Source organism: Eleginops maclovinus, chromosome 15 (genome assembly GCF_036324505.1).
Source record: "Eleginops maclovinus isolate JMC-PN-2008 ecotype Puerto Natales chromosome 15, JC_Emac_rtc_rv5, whole genome shotgun sequence".
Taxonomy (NCBI): domain Eukaryota; kingdom Metazoa; phylum Chordata; class Actinopteri; order Perciformes; family Eleginopidae; genus Eleginops; species Eleginops maclovinus.
The window spans coordinates 9,623,544-9,643,992 of record NC_086363.1 but is presented as its reverse complement, the minus strand read 5'-3'; the positions used below and the strand labels follow the sequence as shown (position 1 = coordinate 9,643,992).

The 20,449-nt window shown below is 39.2% G+C and overlaps 2 protein-coding genes across 10 annotated transcripts; one reads left to right on the top strand and one right to left on the bottom strand.

Moving 5' to 3' along the window:
• Positions 1–277: 277 nt before the first annotated feature.
• snx9b (sorting nexin 9b) lies at positions 278–13,425 on the bottom strand. 4 transcript variants are annotated; one of them, XM_063902815.1, is made up of 19 exons: positions 13,126–13,425; positions 11,809–11,895; positions 10,752–10,826; positions 9,791–9,919; positions 9,104–9,181; positions 7,929–8,091; positions 5,986–6,121; positions 5,779–5,866; positions 5,393–5,518; positions 5,150–5,267; positions 4,927–5,057; positions 4,694–4,797; positions 4,500–4,603; positions 4,257–4,334; positions 3,973–4,049; positions 2,939–3,028; positions 1,983–2,097; positions 1,802–1,893; positions 278–1,668 (listed from the first exon to the last, which is right to left on the bottom strand). In XM_063902815.1, the coding sequence occupies exons 1-19, from the start codon at positions 13,135–13,137 to the stop codon at positions 1,621–1,623; spliced, it is 1,851 nt and encodes a 616-aa protein (XP_063758885.1). In that variant the 5' UTR covers positions 13,138–13,425; the 3' UTR covers positions 278–1,620. The 4 variants fall into 4 exon arrangements, with proteins under 4 accessions (XP_063758885.1, XP_063758886.1, XP_063758888.1 ...); XM_063902816.1 differs by having other exon boundaries at positions 5,779–5,863; positions 13,126–13,424; XM_063902818.1 differs by lacking the exon at positions 9,104–9,181 and having other exon boundaries at positions 13,126–13,424.
• Positions 12,950–20,437, top strand: moxd1l (monooxygenase, DBH-like 1, like). Of its 6 annotated transcripts, none has more exons than XM_063902821.1 (14): positions 12,957–13,441; positions 14,965–15,241; positions 15,374–15,520; positions 16,226–16,378; positions 16,662–16,742; positions 17,006–17,161; positions 17,256–17,358; positions 17,660–17,832; positions 17,937–18,025; positions 18,127–18,223; positions 18,353–18,412; positions 18,813–18,907; positions 19,389–19,488; positions 19,661–20,432. In XM_063902821.1, exons 2-14 carry the CDS (start codon positions 14,972–14,974, stop codon positions 19,805–19,807), a joined length of 1,671 nt encoding a protein of 556 aa, XP_063758891.1. In that variant the 5' UTR covers positions 12,957–13,441; positions 14,965–14,971; the 3' UTR covers positions 19,808–20,432. The 6 variants fall into 6 exon arrangements, 4 of the variants coding, with proteins under 4 accessions (XP_063758891.1, XP_063758892.1, XP_063758893.1 ...); XM_063902822.1 differs by having other exon boundaries at positions 15,021–15,241; positions 19,661–20,431; XM_063902823.1 differs by lacking the exon at positions 14,965–15,241 and having other exon boundaries at positions 19,661–20,431.
• The last annotated feature ends 12 nt before the right edge of the window (positions 20,438–20,449 follow it).

The following is a 20,449-nucleotide window of genomic DNA, read 5'->3' as shown; positions in this document are numbered from 1 at the left end:
TTTATGTGGCCTAAACATCCAGCTGCACCTGATGGGGGCAGAGAGCTGAACGTGGGGTAAAAGGGCTCTTTCACTTGCCCAACTACAAGAGTGCACAAACACACTCTTTGACCCTTCACACAGGCTGCCGACTCATTCTCATTCCTATCCATCTCTACGCAAGAAGCTGCTAAAGCGAATAAGGGCTTCACTGTGAGCTGGTCAGAGTGTGTGTGGTGTGTGTTGTGCAGAGAACAAGAAAAGGTTTCTTTCAAAAACACACAAAGAAACTACCCAATGAGTACAAATCATTGTTTAATAAATCAAACAGAATTTTTGCTCCTCTTTGAGTTACACAGTATTGCAAATACTCCTATACATAAAATAGTATCTCAATGACAAGAAGCACCTGATAGGTCAGATAGAATATATTTATATATATATGTATATTTTTCAGGTATCAAGTGATAAGAAAAAAAGCGTGAAAATGATTAGAGACTGATTGCAAACTGGGTGGTGAAAACAAAAGCAAAACTGCATACATGACAATCTATGGCTTCGCCCCAAACTCTACTTATAGTACAGATTCTTACAGCTAACATTGCTGCTACACCTTCATATAAAACACCATAATATGGTCAAGGACAAATATTCTTCAGAAGTACAGGGAGCGAGGAAGAGGGAGGTTAATGTCCTTTAAATGCTATCAATTATGAACCCCAACTTATGTATCAACATCCAACATTTTGTCGTCTCTCCTGAAATGTAAACTGCAGTGTCATGGTACACAGGCTGGGGGGGCAACTAAGTCAACCATTTCTATTTCCCTGAAAGGGGCAAGGCACGTGGTCAAGAAAGGAAGGGGGTGGAGCTTCCTGTTAGCTTTTGAGGAAGTGCAGGATGAAAGGGGGCTAGGGAGTGCCAGCAGTGGACATACAGAGGACACACACTCTGGGCTTTGACAACTCTTACAAGACTAGGATTCATAAAAAAGCTCCACTCCTTTTACCAAAGATGTACTGACTTTTTCAAATTTTAACGGTACTATTTAGAGGCAAAAAATATAAAAATATTAGCGGCAAAAAAAAGACAGTAAATCTCTGATTCATCGGCTATGCGGCTTTCAGAAAGGATGGCTTTGTTTTTTCTGGATAGACAAGAAGTGGAAATTGTTCCTTTACCGTTATTATCATGGAGAATTGCGTATTGATATAAAATCAGTAGTTATATTTTGAGCACAGGCATGTTGGAACCTACAGCTGTACAAAAACCACATTAGAGAAACTCAAATCAATGTAGTACTTTGACTTCCCTGTATTACAAGCGGCAGGCCTGGACAAAGGACAGTGTGTGTGTGTGTAACAAGTGTGTTATTCTGCTATCAATGCAGGCCCTAAAATAAGTGTCAGCTGCTGCACATGCTCATCAACGGCCATTAACATCTAAGGGCTCCGACAAATTTAACACCATGAGCAGGGTTGTTTGGTAAGAGCAGTAAAGCAAGAGATGAGGAAAGAGTGAGTGAAAAGATAGAAGTTAAATTTAAATTAAAGGTAGGGAAAGTATGCAGTGTTAGCAAGAATATTTTGGATGTTGAGCTGCTTTAACTTTTCTTTCTTTGTAGTGCCAGACTGAAGGCTTTCACATCGTAGTGAACTGACCGTGTGCTTGTCTCAGCTTTGCAGCAATCTGTGGATTTAAAAGAAAAACGTGTGTGAATACAAAAGGATGCCAGTTCACCCCAGGTGATAAGACAAAAAAAAAGGAACACACTGTACAGACTCCAATTTACTCTAAAAGATGGTCGATTAAAATGCTTTACCGTCTCGTAAAACTTGACTTGCTCTTCCAAGTACAACTGCATGACCCTGTTGTAGTCATAGATACGGTTGCTATGGAAGTGGTTCATTTCAGCTGTGGGAGACAAGAGGGGGGGTAACCAGATGTCAGATACCTGTGACAATAACATTCATCGCTTTAGTGATTCTGAGTGAGCGTGATACCTTGTAATGCGTACGACATGGTGCTGACACGTTTAGCCATGGTGACTTTGTCCTGAGGGGTGATTTTACTGGTGGCCACCAGCTTGTCGGCCTCCTTCACTTTTTCTATGGCTGCCTGCAAGAATCAAAAACATAAACGTATAAATAAAAAGGGTCTCTGTTAGATGTATCAAGAGAGAATACTATTTAACATATTCGCTTTCACATACAGATTTGAAAAGATAAGTAAAATGTAAGTTTTACTTTTTCACTACATTTCGTCTTTTCTGGACTGGGATAACCCAGCTATTTAAAAATCCTTTACTACTTTCAGATCCTTTTGGAGCAAAAAAAAAACACTTTCTAAACTAAGGTGGTACCAAAAACAAATGAACAGTTTAGAATTGGGCATCAGGATTGCCTTTCTTAATAAACCTTAATAGTGTGTAAATAAGGTCCTATTCGATACGGTTGTGCAATCAAAAGCAGTACAAAATGTAATAAGGAAGTCACTAAAACTTCGTTAGCTGTAACATAACTTCCCCATAAAACAGTTTTAGAGGCCCAATGCTATATTAAATGGTCAATGTTTTTAAAATATGCATTAATTAAAAAAATAAAATAACAATGGTCCTAAAAACCGATCCCTCTGGCACACCCTTGGATAAATGAAGAGATGTAGAAGCTATACCCTCTGCCCACACACACTGTGATCGGCCTGATAAATAGTTCTCAAACCAACAGCCTGATCTGTATCGACCTGACCGACACTAAAGAGCCTTTGTGACAGTAATGCTAGTCCACTGTCAATAAAAGGGCATATACTATTGAAATATATTTGTTAAAAGCTGGTGCAACTGGCTCCTGCTACAGAAACATGTACAACTTGAAGAAACAGCCTTAAAAAATATACTTGAAAATAGTTCAATATTATTTCTTTCTAATGATCCTTTTTGTGACTTTTTTCCCCAGGGTACCTTATGGACTCCGATTGTGTCCGGGAAGCATCCGAGAAGACCTTTATATTCATTGTTGGTCTCCATGACAAAGTGGAGGTCTTTCTTGGGCTGTAAAGACAGAGCAAAAAAAAAGATAAATGTAACCTCAAATAAAAAACTGGAAATAACATAAAGGTCTTAAAGTGATAAGAATAAAAACAGGAAGACATCATGTCACTCTAGCAACTTTGCAAATGTTTCTTGCCTAAAAAGACATTCAAGTTTAGAGTAGTGCAGATTCTCCTTAGACCAGAAAATGAGCTGAGCATCGGGCAGAGCCAGACACTTCACACAGTGTTGCTACTTTACCAAAAACAACAGGTACAGTAACAAGAGAGTGAGAAATATTTAGCTAAAAGATCCACATTTCTTTCATATGTGTGACTACATTTCAACACCTACATTTTTTCCTTCTCTATGATTTTATCAACTAAATGCTGTGTTCAGAATTAAAGCAACAGCTACACAGCATTTTTTTACACTTAAATCTCTATCACACTCCTGATTATCAAATGCAACTAGCTAAACTACAACAACTCTACAGCAGCACTGACAAAAAGTGTCAGAAGCAGCATAAGCTTACCAGATGAATCCTCCCTCTGGACGCTGCATGGACATCAAAAAGTCCCAAGTTTGATTTTATCACACACCACTACACAGAACAGTCTGAAAGCTACAAATAGTATGTAAGAACTAGATTTAGGAAACGCTAGATATGAATTTGCCCTTGGCTTCTTCCTTTACAGGTCTTCAAGCACAGGACGCTAGGTTAAAGGGGCCATTAAAACGCCACAAACAGGATGTCAACACTGACCTAAGCGGGAAATGTTCAGACATTGCGAGAGATTATGATTATTGATAGAGGTAAAACAAAACAATGTAGTTGAGGAAGACGCAGAAAACGAACTCTATGACCTTTGAGGAAAGAGAGGCCTTTCCTGAAGGGAAACAAGTGTATATATTATTCAAGACACGGATAAAGGAAGCACAGGATTTCTAATAATAGTACGTACCTGCTCTGCTACCATCTGAGCTATCTCTTCATATGTCTTGCCCGCTGCCGTCATGGCGTCAGTCAGGGTTGACTCGCCTGCAGATCAGAAGGGGTTGAAATGTCATCGCCATGTTTCCTAACATCATTTGTTTGCCAACTTGTTTCAAAACATACTTCCCCGTCAGGACTTCCTGCATAGTAAATTGTATCTGATTGTGCTCTTCCATTGTGGTGATTACATTTGCTGGGGTTCTGAAGGTGTCATGCAAAGTAACAGCGTTGTCATTTCATTTATCGCAGTACCTTGGTATCCGCTGCTGGTGAAAACGGAGGAGAGGTTTTGGAAGGCTTTGCCGATTCTCTGGTACTCTTTGGGCAAAGCTGTGGAGGGAAATAAACAACTGTGTGAAGGAATTGTGTCTCGGGTTCACAAAATACTCAACACAATAATCCATTGTTAATATAAACAGTACTTATGGTACAAAATGAATGTTTGGCCTGTGTGTGGTAAAACATTTATTTAGCTTCAGTGCGGTGTTTACGTACGGCCTGTACATCTCTTCCAGTGCTCGTTGCCCACTGTCAGGATTTCCTTTACGCCATCATCCATCGCTTTAGTGAACCTGCTGAACTGCTCACATTTCTGCTCCCTGTGGATGGGGGAAACACATTTAATGTCAGTGCTTCTTCAGAGCATTTATTTTCTATTAACAGTGCTTTTACAGTTTGATTCAACTCACACTTCACTAGGATCGAGGTCCGCAGCTTCCGGCTCTATCGTGGAGAAGATCATCACTCCCACTGTCTCGTCCTTCTCTGCTTTTCTCTTTCCCATCTTCCAGTCCTGTACCAAAGAATTTCTCATTTTAATTAAGCAATAATAAAAACCCTGACCTTGAGTTCGGCCTTTAAATCCTTCAATTTTGCATTTACGAGGTGAGATCATTCAAGGAGCAGAGGAGCAAAAGCACACCTTCTCATCCTTGTAGGTGAGGAAAATCTGGAACACATCACTGCAGGAAACGACTGGGTGCCTGCACATCCTGGTCATCCAGCCCTGCAACCGCTCCATACGCATCTTAATGAACTCTTCCTCGAACCGCCCTGGAAGAGAAAAGAGGATGTAGAGAAAAGATGATTTACTTATCTTGTCGTAAGCAGCCGTACTCATGGTCGCAGTCCCGTCGCGCTCTTACCTGTCACCTGCTTGTCTGGTAAAGACGGGATGGGGATAGCTGACCCAAATTTGTCTAGCAGCCTCTCATACAGCCAATCAAAGTGCTTGTATCTGTGATTGACAGGTCGGTTTGTGGTCTGCAAACCAATGACATAGAGTTATAGGCATTGGTTGGTATATAAGATTAACATTTTTCTTTATTTTAACCATATTTTATTGAGTTTATTATTTAAAAAACATTTAGATTCTACTGGATACTTACATTGGGTGTTATTTGGTACTCGATGTAGCTCTTAAGGCCGTACAATTTTGAACCTTTCTTAGGATCAGCCACCACACAGTCAAACTGAGTTTCTGGGTAAGACCACACCGGACCAACTTCACCAACCTGAGCAGAAAACAAAAGGTCTATAAATACCTGCAAGTCTTTATTTAATGGCATACAAACAAAGATTTACACGGGCAAAACCAGGAATCCAAGCTATGAGACTAATGAACATACTGTAGGAAGCACCTGTTTCTGCAGCTATCTTGTTTCTCTTGTGTTAAAATACAGCATATGGCATATTTAGGTAGGGTGAATTATGAACACTTTTGTATAGGTAAAGGCATCTTATGATAATCTGTATGGTTTTAGAGGTAACCTACATAGATTGGCAGCCTCTCTTTGCTCTTGGCCAGCTGCTTGCATAGGAGGTACAGCTCTGGACCATTCTTGGAGAAGCCAGGAAACCTGCTCGAAGAGAAAGTAAAGTTTGAATACTCACCATGACAACACTGTTTTGCTGCTTCGTTTAATTTTTCATAAAACTCAGGAATCTAAAACCTTACGTCTAACTGCCTATTGAGTCTTACTTGTTGAGGGAGATTTTCATCGAAGATGCATGCGCTCCTCCTCTCTGCATTGCTGCGCCGTCTCCAGATTCTGACTCGGCGTATCCTGTGGTGGACTTGTCATCCCACTCATCATCCCACTCATCAAACTCCGCTCCTGAGGGTAGATACACGCACACGTTGGTCGAGTTTTAAGCACATACAGTACAAATGTTGTGTTCAATAACCCTACTGTACAACGTGTAAATAAAGCTAACTGAATATTTGAAGCTGCAGGGGGAAAAAAAGATTGTTGCTCTATAATACCTATTAACACTAGCAGGAATATACATTAAAATGTTCCATCCAGTTTTTAATCCAATTCTTAAAATTACTATTGAGTTGGTTAGAGAACAGTAATACACGTTGCAGCTGCATAATCTTATCTAGATGAAAAGGAAGAATATATTAATTTAATTCAGGTTATTATAATTCCTGAATACTCAGTTTATCCTAACTCTTTGATCTTAAACAATTAAAAGATTCAAATTAGATTTTTCCAGAGGCTATGAATGCAGTTGCTCTAGCTCAACATGACTCACCAACATGACATGCATTGCCAGCTAAAGTGTAAGCATATACACAACACTGCTGACCTTGCTAGGAAAATTTGAGTTGCGAAGCTTTAAGCCTCATTGAATCAACTTTATTTTATCTTCCGTTACTGCCGTCTTTGGTAGTGCAGACATGCTGTGAAACCAATCATAAAAACACCAAACACCGCAAAAGAATTACAAAAGTTTTACCACAACTACACTACATGTATCAGAAGAAAAAGAGAACCTAGTCACACTCCTCAAGGCAGCCAACGCGTTCCCAAACCACAATAAGGTTAATCAAGTGTTAATATCAAGGTACAAATTGATGACTCACACACACATGCTTTCAGGGATTCAAATCATTTTCTAAAACTATTTTCTAACAATCTCTTCATGAGCACTTATTGCCAGTCCACACACAAATAATGAGGAAAAGCTTCGAGCAGGCGATGCACGGGATACCTGTATTATCGATAAGGTAAGGATATGGGTAGATGTCTTTGGCGAGAGAGACAGAAAGAAAAAAGCCTGTTATTTCTTCTTGTCATTTATTCCCCCAGTCGGTTCCATTTCTACAATAACAAGTGGAAAATAAAAAAAAAGAAGGCGGACAAAAAAACGTGTCAAGTAATCTGTCCTTCTGAGTCAGGAGTGAAGTTAACTTTTCCGTAGTCTGGCAAAAACAGAGTCATGATTTGGTTTCTCTGTCCAAGTTTGAAGGGATTGGCCAGAGACGGGCGACTGAGCAGAAACATGTCTGGGAGTTAAAGTCGCTAGCCCGCTATTTATGTATAAAAATGATTCACAAGCCACATAATCTAACTGTTGTAGTGCAGTATTACACAAGATTTCTTCTTATTAAGAGTTTCAATTATTATTTGATTAATTAAACTCAGGTGTAAGTGTTAGCTTTCTATAATGTCCATATTAACTGCAACCATGTAAATCTGTTCCCAGAATAACAGTTTAAAAGAAAAGTATTACAATCAGAAAGCATAAACTGTTTTACAAGACAATAAACCTAAGCGTGTGCCCTTCACATGCATGCAATCCCAATAAAGAACACTAATTCAAGTTTTAGCACCACAATTTCCAGATCATTATGTCTGTTACCTTGGAAGGCCTACATCAAAATACATTAAAATAATCCTGTTAAACATTACAAAGTAAGCACAGATCAACAGAGAAGAAAGCAGAAGCACTTTAGATCAAAGATGCAGCATAGTCTCTATCTCCCGGTTTTAAATAGCTATGCTGAGTAGCAAAGAAAGACATTAACCCTTTATAAATAGCACAAGCTTATGGGTGATGACTCTCCCGCACTGACATGTGTAGTGTTTTTGACATCAGGCTAACCATGGTTGCCGACTGAAAAGCTGTTCTTACCTGGGCCCTGGTACGCCTGAGGGTGGCCCTGCGATATGGAGCCCCAAGGGTCTGCAGGACTCTTCCCAGTCTGGGTGCCCTCTGGATTGGCTGCCCAGTTATTGTTGGAGCCCCCCGAGGGGTCCGCGTTAAACACCGACCAGGGATCATTACCGTTACTTGCCTGCAAGATATGCAGGGAGAAAAATGTGAGGGACGAAAGAATGACAAGCATGGAGAGGGAGAAGGGGGGAGAGAACAGAGGAGAGTCTGGTCCAGTTTAGAGTCTGTTTAATGAAACGCTGACAGAAGTATTTAAACAACATGCTTTTTCAAACACCTGATGCATCTGGCCTCCAACAGGGAATATTTTAGGAGTTTGTTTATTCTGTTTAGCACGAGCAGAAACTACACATGCAAAAAGCTTCAAACTCACTTACAATGCTGAATATGCACACACAAACACTACCATTCTCAAGTCCTCACACACTTTTAAACAGCGCTTACAAGCTGATAATGCAACTGCGTGCCGTGCTTGCGGTGCCGCCATATTATGAACCACAATGAAAAGTTGTGGGCACAGGCATGCAAAAGTGTGTGTTGCCCTAGAGACGTTGCTGTAGGTTAATGCTACAAGATACTAAACTGTCGGAACAAGGAACTTGTGCAAAATCCCAAAAAAGACATAATGCACACAGACATACATTACTGTAAATAATGAACCATTATTTTCACAAACAAATGCTGCGATGACAAATGAGCACAAAAGTGCAGCAAAAAAACCATAGCACTTTAAAAGCATTTGTTCAGGTTTAGCAGCGCCTTTACTGTACAAGAATAGATCACACTATAGAGAATGTTTTTACGATTTTGCATGATCATCTGGAGGAAATGTTTGTGTGGTGCTCTCATGATTCATCTGTGTGATTCGTTAACTGTATGTGACACACGTAGATAACTGATCTTTAGGCTTTAAGTTTCCCGGTAGTGCTGATTCATAAAATTGGTATAAAGGGCATGGAGATCGATTGGTGACATGTGCACTGTGGTGCAAGGTGCCTGGAGAATGTGAGATCATGCTTTCTGCAGGCAGAATGAACGGGGGGGGCGGGGGGGTGCCAAAGCAGGCCAATCAGACAGGAAGGGGCGTTGGGCAAAGGTTTTTTTTTCCACCACCCCTACGATGAGGCGGTTACCTCATCAGGGGACGAAAGGTAGGGGGAAACTGGGGTGTCGGGGGTGTCCGGCTGGGGACCTAAGCCCCCAGCATCCACCTTGAGGGGAAAAGAAGGTGACATCATCACAAAGCGCCAGCAGTGAAGCCTTACACTCAGCATGGGAAGGGTTAACTTGATGCTGGATGTGGATGTGTGAGTTAGGGTGAGAGAGGGAGAGCATGAGGGATAATGGCTGACACATTTCCTGCCTTGAGTCAACCTCTTACTGTGCCCAAATTTCTACTGATCCAGCAATACGCTCTCACTTGTGGAACTTCCTGCCTGCTAAAAAAAACATTTCACTGAAATGTTTTCCCTTTTGGTACGTTTTTCACTAAAACTAAAGCACAGTTAAAATTACATGTACCACAACGATGACTATCTTGCACAGCAGTTGCTCTCACTTCTGCATCTCTGGGGTTCTCACCTGCTGCACAGACGTCAGTAAACTCTATCATTACACAGTTCTGCTTTTCTTCAATATCATCACGTCGATTGAGATTGAGTAGACAAATGGGCAGATGCTCGTTGAGGTATAACCAAAGAAAAGGTATTTATGTTTACTTCTCTACTACTGGTTCCTGACATTAGGGAAGTTATGGCTGAACATTAATCTACAACTCTAAATAAAGCTCAGAAAATAGTCAAATAGAAAAGTAGCGTTACCTGGTTATGTGCAGGTGCTGCTGCGGGAGCATAGGAATCAAAGATGGACAGGTCTTGATTTACGACCCCAACATTTGGAGTGGGTGCTGGATGTCCTGCTGCTTGGAATGATGGTGCTGCCTTACCAAACTACACATTTAAAAGAATATATAAAAGACAGAGGGAGAGAGAGACAAAAAACAAAAACAGTCCCTTTAGGAATACACATCCAGATATTCCATAGTGATTTAATTACTTTTAAAGGTACATTCTTCCATGGTAATGTGATCCTGTTTCCTTGGCATTCCCTGGCTGTGCAAATTGGGCTCAGTTAATGCATCAATGTCATGATAGCATTGGCTGGTGATACTTAAACATATGCATTTAAATCTGCCAGTGGACCAGCAGAGAGCACTGAAATAAATTGTTTTTGGGGGAAACAGACTGTGATCTAAGAAGTTACACAAACAACAAGTGCAATTGTGATCGGAGGTTTGTTTTATGATTTGGAAACAAATCCAAAACAGTCTGGGAGCAGCTGGAGAAGTAATGTAAGGTCAGACAAGCACACACATCCACAGTAAAGCACACAGATAATATCAAACTCTGTTGAAAACACACATACTACATTGTTAGATGTTTCAGTGAGGGTTGTTTACCGTGAGGCAAAACAACAGACTTAATAGACTTCACAGACTTTTTAAACCCTCTCTGTGTCTCTTTCTGAATGTCTTCAGCATGAATCATATCCCCGTGATGAGCTCAAAGTCAGTGGACACACAAACACAAACCCCCTAATCAGCAAAACCCTGAAGGAGGAACATCCTGTTGTGATTTCGGCTTTGCACAAGAGACAGCACAACCGTTTACAGAAAAGACCACAGATATCTAACAGTGGCATTGATAGGTTGTGCTGTTAAATCTTTGTTTGTACTTTGATATAGAAAGAACACATTGTTCACTAAGTGACTGTGTATCTTACCTCGATGTAGTCTTCAGGCACCAGTCCAACCTCCCCTCTGGAGTTCTGTGCTTCAATCCAGCCGCCTCCAATACTCTGAAATAGGCCAAAAAACAGCGTGTTAGTAGAACAGGCCTGGAGCAGACAGCAGAGCGTACGTTTTTGAATAACATGCAAACAAAAGATCACACTACTGGGAAAAATTGGTGATAGTAGAGGACGGACAAAATGAGAAAGCCAACCCTGTTTAATTTATTCATCCACAGAAAGCTTAATTTATAGCTACACTTATTCACTTTGATGCAAGGCTGTAGAAAGAAGATTTCTCCACAAAAACGTTGCTATCTTTCAGTTTCTCTCATTTGTTATTGCTACCAAGGAAATAAGGATTGCCATTACTTGTTACAGTTCTGACAATTACCTGGTGACCAGAGTATCTGTTAACACACTTAAGCTCCCAGGATAAATTCCTCAATCAGTTTATTTAGAGAAAAGAAAAAAACTGTCTGCTTCCTGATACATTAGTCTGGCTTAACACCCACTTTGATTAGAAAACTATGTAGCTCAGCACACAGTGTGTGACCTTTGAATTGTTGTCAGCTGGCCATAATGACATCATGTTTACTTTCTTTATTCCTTCCTCTTGGCGCTTGTGAAACTCCCGGTTTATTTACAAGCTGAGATCATGTGGGATGGGCCTTTATATTATTTTAGTTTTGAATATTACAAGAGTCACATTAGGTATACATGACGCAAAGCTAACATAGCCAACAAAAACTAAACTTGACTTATTATACAATCACTAAAAAGAAAAACATTAGGAAATTAACTTTCAGTCACTATGTCAAACTATTTAAATAAACAATGTTTTGTTCTCTTTCATTGTCAGAACAGCAGATCCATTCCTTATAATATAATGAGATAATGCAACATTAATCAAGTAATAATTCTAAATGATGACGCAAAACAGAATACACCAACGAAACCACACATGAAACTCCATTTAAACAAGACGAATAAAATAAAATTGACAGCTAAAAACCAGAAGGAAGTTGGACGTGTGCTGGTATAGGTTTACCTGATTAGTGATAGTAAGTGTCTCGCCTTCTTTCACCGTCAACTCGTTGTTTCCGACCTCAGCAGTGAAGTCATATAAAACTTGTACCTGAACCCAATAAAGAAAAAATATGTTATTACTTATTAATACCTGATGAACATATTTCATGTACACACAAACACACCTTATATCACTCTCTGGATATTAACTCTTGTAGTAAATTAGGGCAGTGAAACAAGCCAAACTAGTTTTTCTTGGCATGTTATGTTGATTCTTAACAAGGCACCAGTATGAACCAAAAACAAGGTCAGAACCATCTTGTTACCTGGTTCAGTTTTACACATGAACCTGAAGTTCTTCTTACCATGACCCACATCTGATCTGTCCTTTCGCCCTTTGGGTGGGGGGGTTGCACAAATCAACACATACATGCAACAGTGGGGGGTAAAATTGTGCTAAGTATTCTAAATATGACTTTTTCTGCATTTTAGCTGATTTCTAAGTAATCCCACTCATTTTCATAAGATTAATTTTTTTATAGATTTTGGATTGTCGGTCAATACTAACTCTAAGCTGTAGTGCACATACACACTTTAGTTTTGATTAAAGTGAAGCTGTTAAGGTTTCAAAATATTGTTTGTATGTTTATAGATCCTGGAAACTAGTCTTGTAAATTCCTTCTTTATATAATTTACATTTTTGTTTGTAGTGGGATGCTTAGGTTGAGTGGGCAAGAATCTACTAGCACAAATACACCATTTTTTATCAGAGTTAGCCTCAGACCCACCCAACGATTTTCTTTGTATTATAATAGCAATATCCTCCCTCACATTAGATACGAAAATGTATTAAAAGTACTTAAACTAACGTTATAATTACTAATACACTGCAGAACATGATACAGAGGAACACATATCACTCAATACTGTTCCAAATGAACGAAGCTATACAGACTCTAAAAGACTACATTTCCCAGCATTCCACGGGCCAAGAAATGACCCGCACTGGAAAGGTAGTAAAATGTCACAAGACACTTTCTTTAATGAGGCACATTTTCCATGTAGTATAGCAAAAACAATTGTATCACATTTACTGCATACAGATGTGTCTTAAGTGTTCATTACAAGTTACTAAACCAAAGTATTCAAAGTATAAACTCTTTGTAGCTTATCGAGTGAAGTGTACAGTGTAAACCTAATGCGAGAAACTACAACTCTGTGCTTCAACAAGTCGACACAGCCCGCATTATTTGCAAAAAATACAGCTGTCAGGGGAAACTAAAGAAGACAATACACCCGGGTTGACGTTTAAACAGCCCAGAAAAGTAGTCAGACGTACCTTATTCGCCATTGTCGAAGCATTGATCAATCATTACAAAACAGGCCCTGCGGTTTTCAGGATTTCAAATCCTCAGCTGGACATTTCCCCCCGCTGCTTCTCAACTAAAGAAGACGAAGCGATATTTCCTCCCGGTGAAGATCCGCCGCAACACAGACTTCAACACATTACTAAAAACACTTTATTACTTAAAAACTCAAAAACCTTGAAAAGGCGGAAGGAAAGGACCAGATAGTTGTGCTTCAAGTTTGAAGCGCGCAGAGAGCTGCTGACAGTGCGGAGGGAGTGACCTGCAGCACCGAGAGAAACCGGAAAGGTAGGGTCGGTCCGACATGGCCCTCCAAGACATGACTACAACATTTTCATTTTTATTTAGAAAATACAACTACAAATTAAATAAAATATGCAACAAAGACAACACAAAATTAATAATATACATTGAAAATGGTTGATGTTGAAACCACAAAAACAAAACTTAAAAAATAAGAATAATACAAATGAATAGGACCTAGTGTTAATTCTTATTATTATTCTTATCATTATTATTATTATTATTATTATTATCATTATTACTATTATTATTATTATTATTATTATTATTATTATTATTATTATTATTATTATTATTATTATTATGAATAAGCCAATTACTATGATTCCACCTAAATGTTTTACTTCCTTACACAGTCCTTCTTTTTTTAGTTCATATTTTATTTTCCAAGATATTTCAACAATGTTTATACTTTCTGACTACATAAGACTTAGATGGATTTACATACAATACATTGTCACAGTTGTATTTTTTTTACTCTAAAGACAGCTACTAGTGAGTTTTCTGTCATTGTTGTTGACAGATCACAGCTGGCTCACGGGCTGAAAGGGAGTGACCCTAAACTAATCTATTATGCTGCAGTCGCCTTCTGCTGGCCTCGATGTGCTATTACATTTCAAGCAGGATCTCTCATTGACTTCTATGTGGTCAGGACCAGATAGGCCCAAATATCCTTATGTACATGCACCTACACAGTGCAAAGTTTTGGACATCACAATACAAGACAAAGCAACAATAACAGAAATAATTTATAGTCACTCTGCTGCATACTGCAAAACAAAAAAAGGCTTGATTGTTTTGAAATATGGAGGTGGAATCAGGTTTAAATGTCCATAGAGCAGACATTTTTGAGTTGATGCACTGAACTAATTTGAAGTGTCTTGACAAGATGAAAGCCGATGGAAATAGATGAATTACAACTGCTGAAAGTATTCAACATTTCAAGTTGCAGCCCTGTAGGCAATTCATATTTAACCTTGTCTCTGGCCAAAATAAGTTAAGGCTATTACTTTCATTCCTGCTACTTCCTTCTTCACCTCCTCATATTTTAAACACCTGTGATATCTAATTTGTCTTGATGTGTAAGAACCAGTGGAACAGGTTGAGGAGCTTAGAGAGGATGCAGTAAGTAGGTGAGGTCTGCTGCCCACCTGACCACAGCCGGTTGAGAAACACAGAAGGGTATGTGTCATGTTATGCAAAGACTTGGCTTCCAGGCTGATGATTTCACACCTCTGACATGAAATACAGTCAACTTGCAGATTTGGCACTGAGAATAAACCATACAAAAATAAATATATAGCCCAACAAACAGGTCAGAGCCAAAGTGTAAGTTTTGTTCAACAAGGGCAAACACAAAATGACAGAGCATTTTTTGCCTGTATCACTTGAGTTCATCTAGCAGCGCAGGTGTGTCGGAGTCAGAGCAGGAAGAGGAGGGTAGGAGGGGTTTTTTTGGCAGCTGTACACAGACTGTGAGCTCAGTTTGAAGATATCCAACTTCACAGAGACATCATGCACTCTCTGCTTCCTTTCCTCTACCTGTTCTCGACTTGGACGAAAGGAACATGGGCAGTGGATCCCACCATGCCCTTCATGGAGTACCTGGATGACGACCATATGGTCTGCCTAATGTGGGGCTTTGATAACCCGAAGGGAAACATCACATTCAAGTTGGAGGTCAACACAACAGGCTGGGTGGGCTTTGGATTTACTCCATATGGAGGCATGAAGGGGGCAGACATGGTCATAGGGGGAGTTGGACCCAAGGGAAGTTACTTCACAGTAAGTCATCATAAGTTATTAACATGTGAAGGTTGTTTTATTTTTCATACGTATTAGGCAAAATTTGTGTTGGACAGCAAGCACAACACATACCTTTCTGCTGTGTGAAAGTTGTGCATTTTTGTCCATTAGGATCGTCATGCATTGGGAAAGTTTATGCCCTTGGTGGACGATCAGCAGAGCTACACTCTCCTCTCTATGAATGAAAAAGATGGCCAAACCATCCTGACCTTTCGTAGGTCCATTCAGTCATGTGATGACGAGGACTTCCCTATTACTGTAAGTACATTCGGGTATTTTGTCTCTCATCTTTTTACAGTAAATATTATGCATGTGTGGTTTTGGGTACAGGGTTGGGACAATATAGGAAACTCACAACACATGTGGACCTGGGTGACTTTCCATTATCAGGATAGAGCTAGGTTTATTTCCAGCACTGAAAACTGATGAGAATGGACATTTCCGAAAAAATGTCAGCCTTGTTGATGCCGGACTGGATGAAACTTTATAAGGGCTAAAGATTGTAACATTTTGAGTTCCCCCTCAATTGTTATTTTAGACACTGGAGCTTTAACCTGAATCACACACTATTGATTCACTGTTGTGGCTCATTCTTTGTTATACTACAGTCTTTTGTTTTGCTGATCTGAAACTTCCAAAGCTCAACTTTCTGTCTAGTATCCATATTACCTGTGTCATAGGATTTCTTTTGTTCGTCAAGAACTTGAAGAAGCATTGAATTGGGTGTTTTCAGATATGAAGATAATGGCAACAAAAGATTTTATTTTAAGTACTATACAAACTAACAACGTCAAAGTCCCCTGTAATTTCAATTTTTGCTGGTAAATAGAGAGCATTTTTGATTTGTTTTTAAGAACACAGCATCACACAACTTCCTGGCTTTACACTGAATGACACCCCTTTTATGTTGCTGCTTTTGTATCATATCATATTTGTTGGCTAACACTGTTATCTCTTTTATAGGCTCAACCTATTAAACTGATTTACGCCTACGGATTAACTGATGAAATCAAATACCACGGGGGCAATAGAGGCACAAAGGAAGTCAACCTGCTGGAATATATGCCCAGGATGCCTTCAACCAACCTCAACTACCTCAGCGCCTTAATGGACAATGTACGAATAATTCAGAACTGCAGTGACAATGATATACAATGCATGTTTGTGGGAACATTTTGGATTTTCCGTAATTATTTCTTTTACCCTTTTAGCTCTTTTGTTTATTGAGATACAAAGCCTAATGGGAAAACTAGATTCCTATCTTATACTATTTGCTTTGTCAGAATATGGATGAATGGATGGAGAAATAACTAAAGCAATTCTTATTCAAGTAATCCTCCAAACTAAGACAGTTTGTGTTCTTAAGTGTTGCTTACCTTTTTCTTTATTGTTTTTTCAGATCACTCTCCCAGACGACCATACCTACTACTACTGCAAGTACATGAAGTTGAACTTAACTACAAAACATCATATTTATATGGTAATCATCCTCTTTTTGTGTCATCACACCATTCAACTGTCAGGTTTTGATTGGATTGAAGTGTCAATAGCAAAACAAGTCTTACATATGTAGATACAATGAAAATACTGAATTGATTATAATCCCTAAAAATGGTAAACACGACTAGTTCTTCACCTAAAATACAAAAATTGACTACAACTATCATTGTTCTAGAAATATTTCAACCTTGATTTGCCGCTCTCTTAATTTTCAGCACAACATCTCTTCTTCTCTTGCTTCAGATTGAACCTGTGATCGAGCAGATTGACATCGTGCATCACATGCTTCTGTACCGCTGCCCCTCCTTTGTGACGGAGGAGAACGACAGGCCGTGCTACATGGGCGACATGGGAGATACCTGCTTTGGGGTGGTGGCTGCATGGGCAGTGGGAGGAGGGGTGAGAAGGAATCAAGTGTCTCTTTTTCTGTGCATATCCATGTCAGTGTTGTGTTTGTTTAAAGTGATCCACGTTGTATTCCTGGAACCCTCAGGTATTTGAGCTTCCAGAAAATGTCGGTCTTCCTATTGGCGGTGCGGACAGTGATTTAATCTATAGACTGGAAATACATTACAATAACCCAAGAAAAGAAGCAGGTACGGTAGATCATTTTCAATCTTGAGAACCCAGAATTAAAAAAAGGTTTATTATACAATATTTAGGTAATGTAAAGTTATATCATGTCGTATGTAATGGACATCATATCCACAAAAAGCACATTACAATTGTTCTAGTTCTTCGTCATTTGCTGACTAATTAAACTAAATCTGCTCTACTCAATGTCAGCATTTTTTGGAAGCCATTTTCTGTGTCACTTCTTTTTAAAATTATATTCTGTCTTTTTTTACAACATTTAGATGCAACATGTTTTTATCCAGTCTCTCTCTCTCTGTTTAGGTAGGACAGACAGCTCAGGAATGAGACTGCACTATACCGCCCAGCTCCGGCAGTACGATGCAGGCATCATGACCACAGGTCTTTCCCCCCTTTCATCTTTGATCTACAAAATCCCTCCGAAAGCCCCTGAATTTCACACCTACGGCGTGTGCAATACCACGCTCTTTTCAGAGGTCTGTAATGATTCAGTATTGATTTCAAACTGAGACAAGTAAAGATGTATTGTTTTTGCTTGTTTGTGACTGTGTCCCTGATAGTGTCTACTTTCCAACCTTAGATTCTGAATCCTATGCCTGAACTGCAAGTCTTTGCTGTGCTGCTGCACACTCACTTAGCTGGGAGGAAAATCAGAGTTAGCCACTACAGGTAGGAAAGAGAGATAAGGATATGTTAGGGATATGCTTTATGTCAGTTTATATTAAAGTTGAAAAATATGAGCTCTTCATACGTCATACTTATCTTTATAGGAATGGAACACAGACAGGCTTCTTGGCCTTGGATGAACACTATGACTTTGGGTTACAGCAGACAGTCAATTTGGGGCACATCACAACCATCAAGCAGGTTAGCCTCTTTTGCCTTCATGCTCAAATGCCATGCCCATATGTTGAAAGACAATTTTGGAATAAGCTATAAGTTGTTCTGTTTAAAAACGTTGTTGTACGACGCCACATTTCGTTTCTCCCACTACAGGGTGATGAGATTGCAGTGGAGTGCACCTACAATACTGCCGATCGTACCAATGTGACTTTTGTGCGTAAATACAGTAAACACAATCTGCTTTAAATGAAATGAGTGTCATCAAAGAAATATACAATAAGAACATAATAATGACTTGTATTGAAACAAAGAAGAAGTATTATATTTCATGTCTCTGACAATGAAGATTTCAATGGAATATGTATTGTAAAACTATTTGGAATTCTTTCTATAAACCTTATAGGTTTATAGGTGGGAACCTTTACATGAATAGCAAATAATCTTATTTTCTGATAAAAATAAGTTTTAGGGCTGGACACCTTTAGAAAAACCGGTCAGAAGACAATACAACAGGGCCTGGCCGGCTGTCATATCGCTTCAGCATCTTACACTGTTTTCAATCCATATACTTGTATAAAGAGAAACTCATGTCCCTGCCATGTTTCACGCTCAGATGGGGTTAGGATCTACTGAAGAGATGTGCCTAGCCTTCCTATATTACTACCCTGCAATCAGCATCACCACATGTATTAGCCACCCAAACACAAGGTATCTATCTATAAGCTACCAGTAAGAGCCTCTGGACTTTTGCTTTACATAATATTTATGATGAAACTGCATCGTATGTATCTTTAGTGTACATATTTGCAGTGCCGCTGCTAGCCATTTTGGTGCCCTAAGCATAATTCCTTCATGATGCCCTCCCCCCCCCCCCCAATAAAAAAACATTATGAGTTGTGATGAGTGAGTGGGGAGGGGAGGGGGGAGGGGAGAGGGGGGCACCATCGGTACCTTTGAGTAGTATGCCTAAAAAGTGCCTCATATTTCTATAGTCTACTGAAATAATTTCGGCCTTATAATTATTATGACGATTTTTCATTAGGCTATTTTTGGTGGTGCCCCCTCGACACTTGGTGCCCTACGCACAGCGCGTAATGCGCGTTATGGGAGCGGCGGCACTGCATATTTGTTTCAAGCAGATGTATGTCATTATGCTGTTTTGAAGTAGCTGTGCACTCATTTCTTACAGCATGTCGGAGGACAGCACAACTTCAGACCAGGAAACGATTGATGAGCAGGAAAGTTTAATGAAGAACCTCCCACAAATTCAGAAGGCCTACGATGATGCCGTAAGTAACAGTCTGAACAGTTTGATAGGGTGTTTTATTTTTTTACCTTCAATAACATAAATACCTTTTGTTGAGAAATTTTTGTTTTCCTCCTTTGTCTGTCATTGCTTCCACCAAGTATTATAAAGAAAATGTGATTTCTATATTAAATCATCTGGGTTTTGTTTTACAGTTCAAGTACTCAGTGAATGCAAATGGCACAGTCAGGGAGATGATGAAGACACCTGTGACCTGTGAGAATAGCAACGTGGCCAGCGCTTCCTGTAAAATGACGCCAGCAGGAATCATACTTTTGTTACTCTACAATGCAATAATGTAACATGTTTGTAGGAGCAACAAGACCATAACCATTGAAATATTGAGAAAGGAAAGCTCAGTTGATAAAATCTATATTGTTTCCAACTTTGCAGAAAAGTTTGAATTCAACTGTTCTACTTTCCTTTTTCTCATAGCATATGTTTTGTTTTTATATATTGATTATTAGTCAATGATGAATTGTCATATTGTTTGACATTGATTTTCATATTGTGATTTACTTCACTTTTTCTTTAAACCCTGTTTCACAAAAAAAAAAAAACGAAATACTTGGTCACATCTACCTAGGACATATAAATTAAATACAGACTCAATTTATAAAGTTTAAATTTCCTAATACAAGACATACTATACCCCAAAAAGCTGAAAGGAATTCAGCCATCAGTAATTGCTAAATATACTGTACATTCTCCATTTATGCATTTACCATGATTGTGCATGTAATATATAATCACCTGTGTTCATGTATTCTGTTATGTTTAATGTGCTGTAAGCCTGATTGCTGATTTGTATATGTATACCTTGTTAATTTCTCAATAAAAAATAATAATCTTAAAAAGTAGATGCAAGTGCCACGCATGTAGTTACACAGGCATCCCTCCAGGGGAGGCTCTAACCTACTATGCTGCTTGTGTTTTGCTGTCAG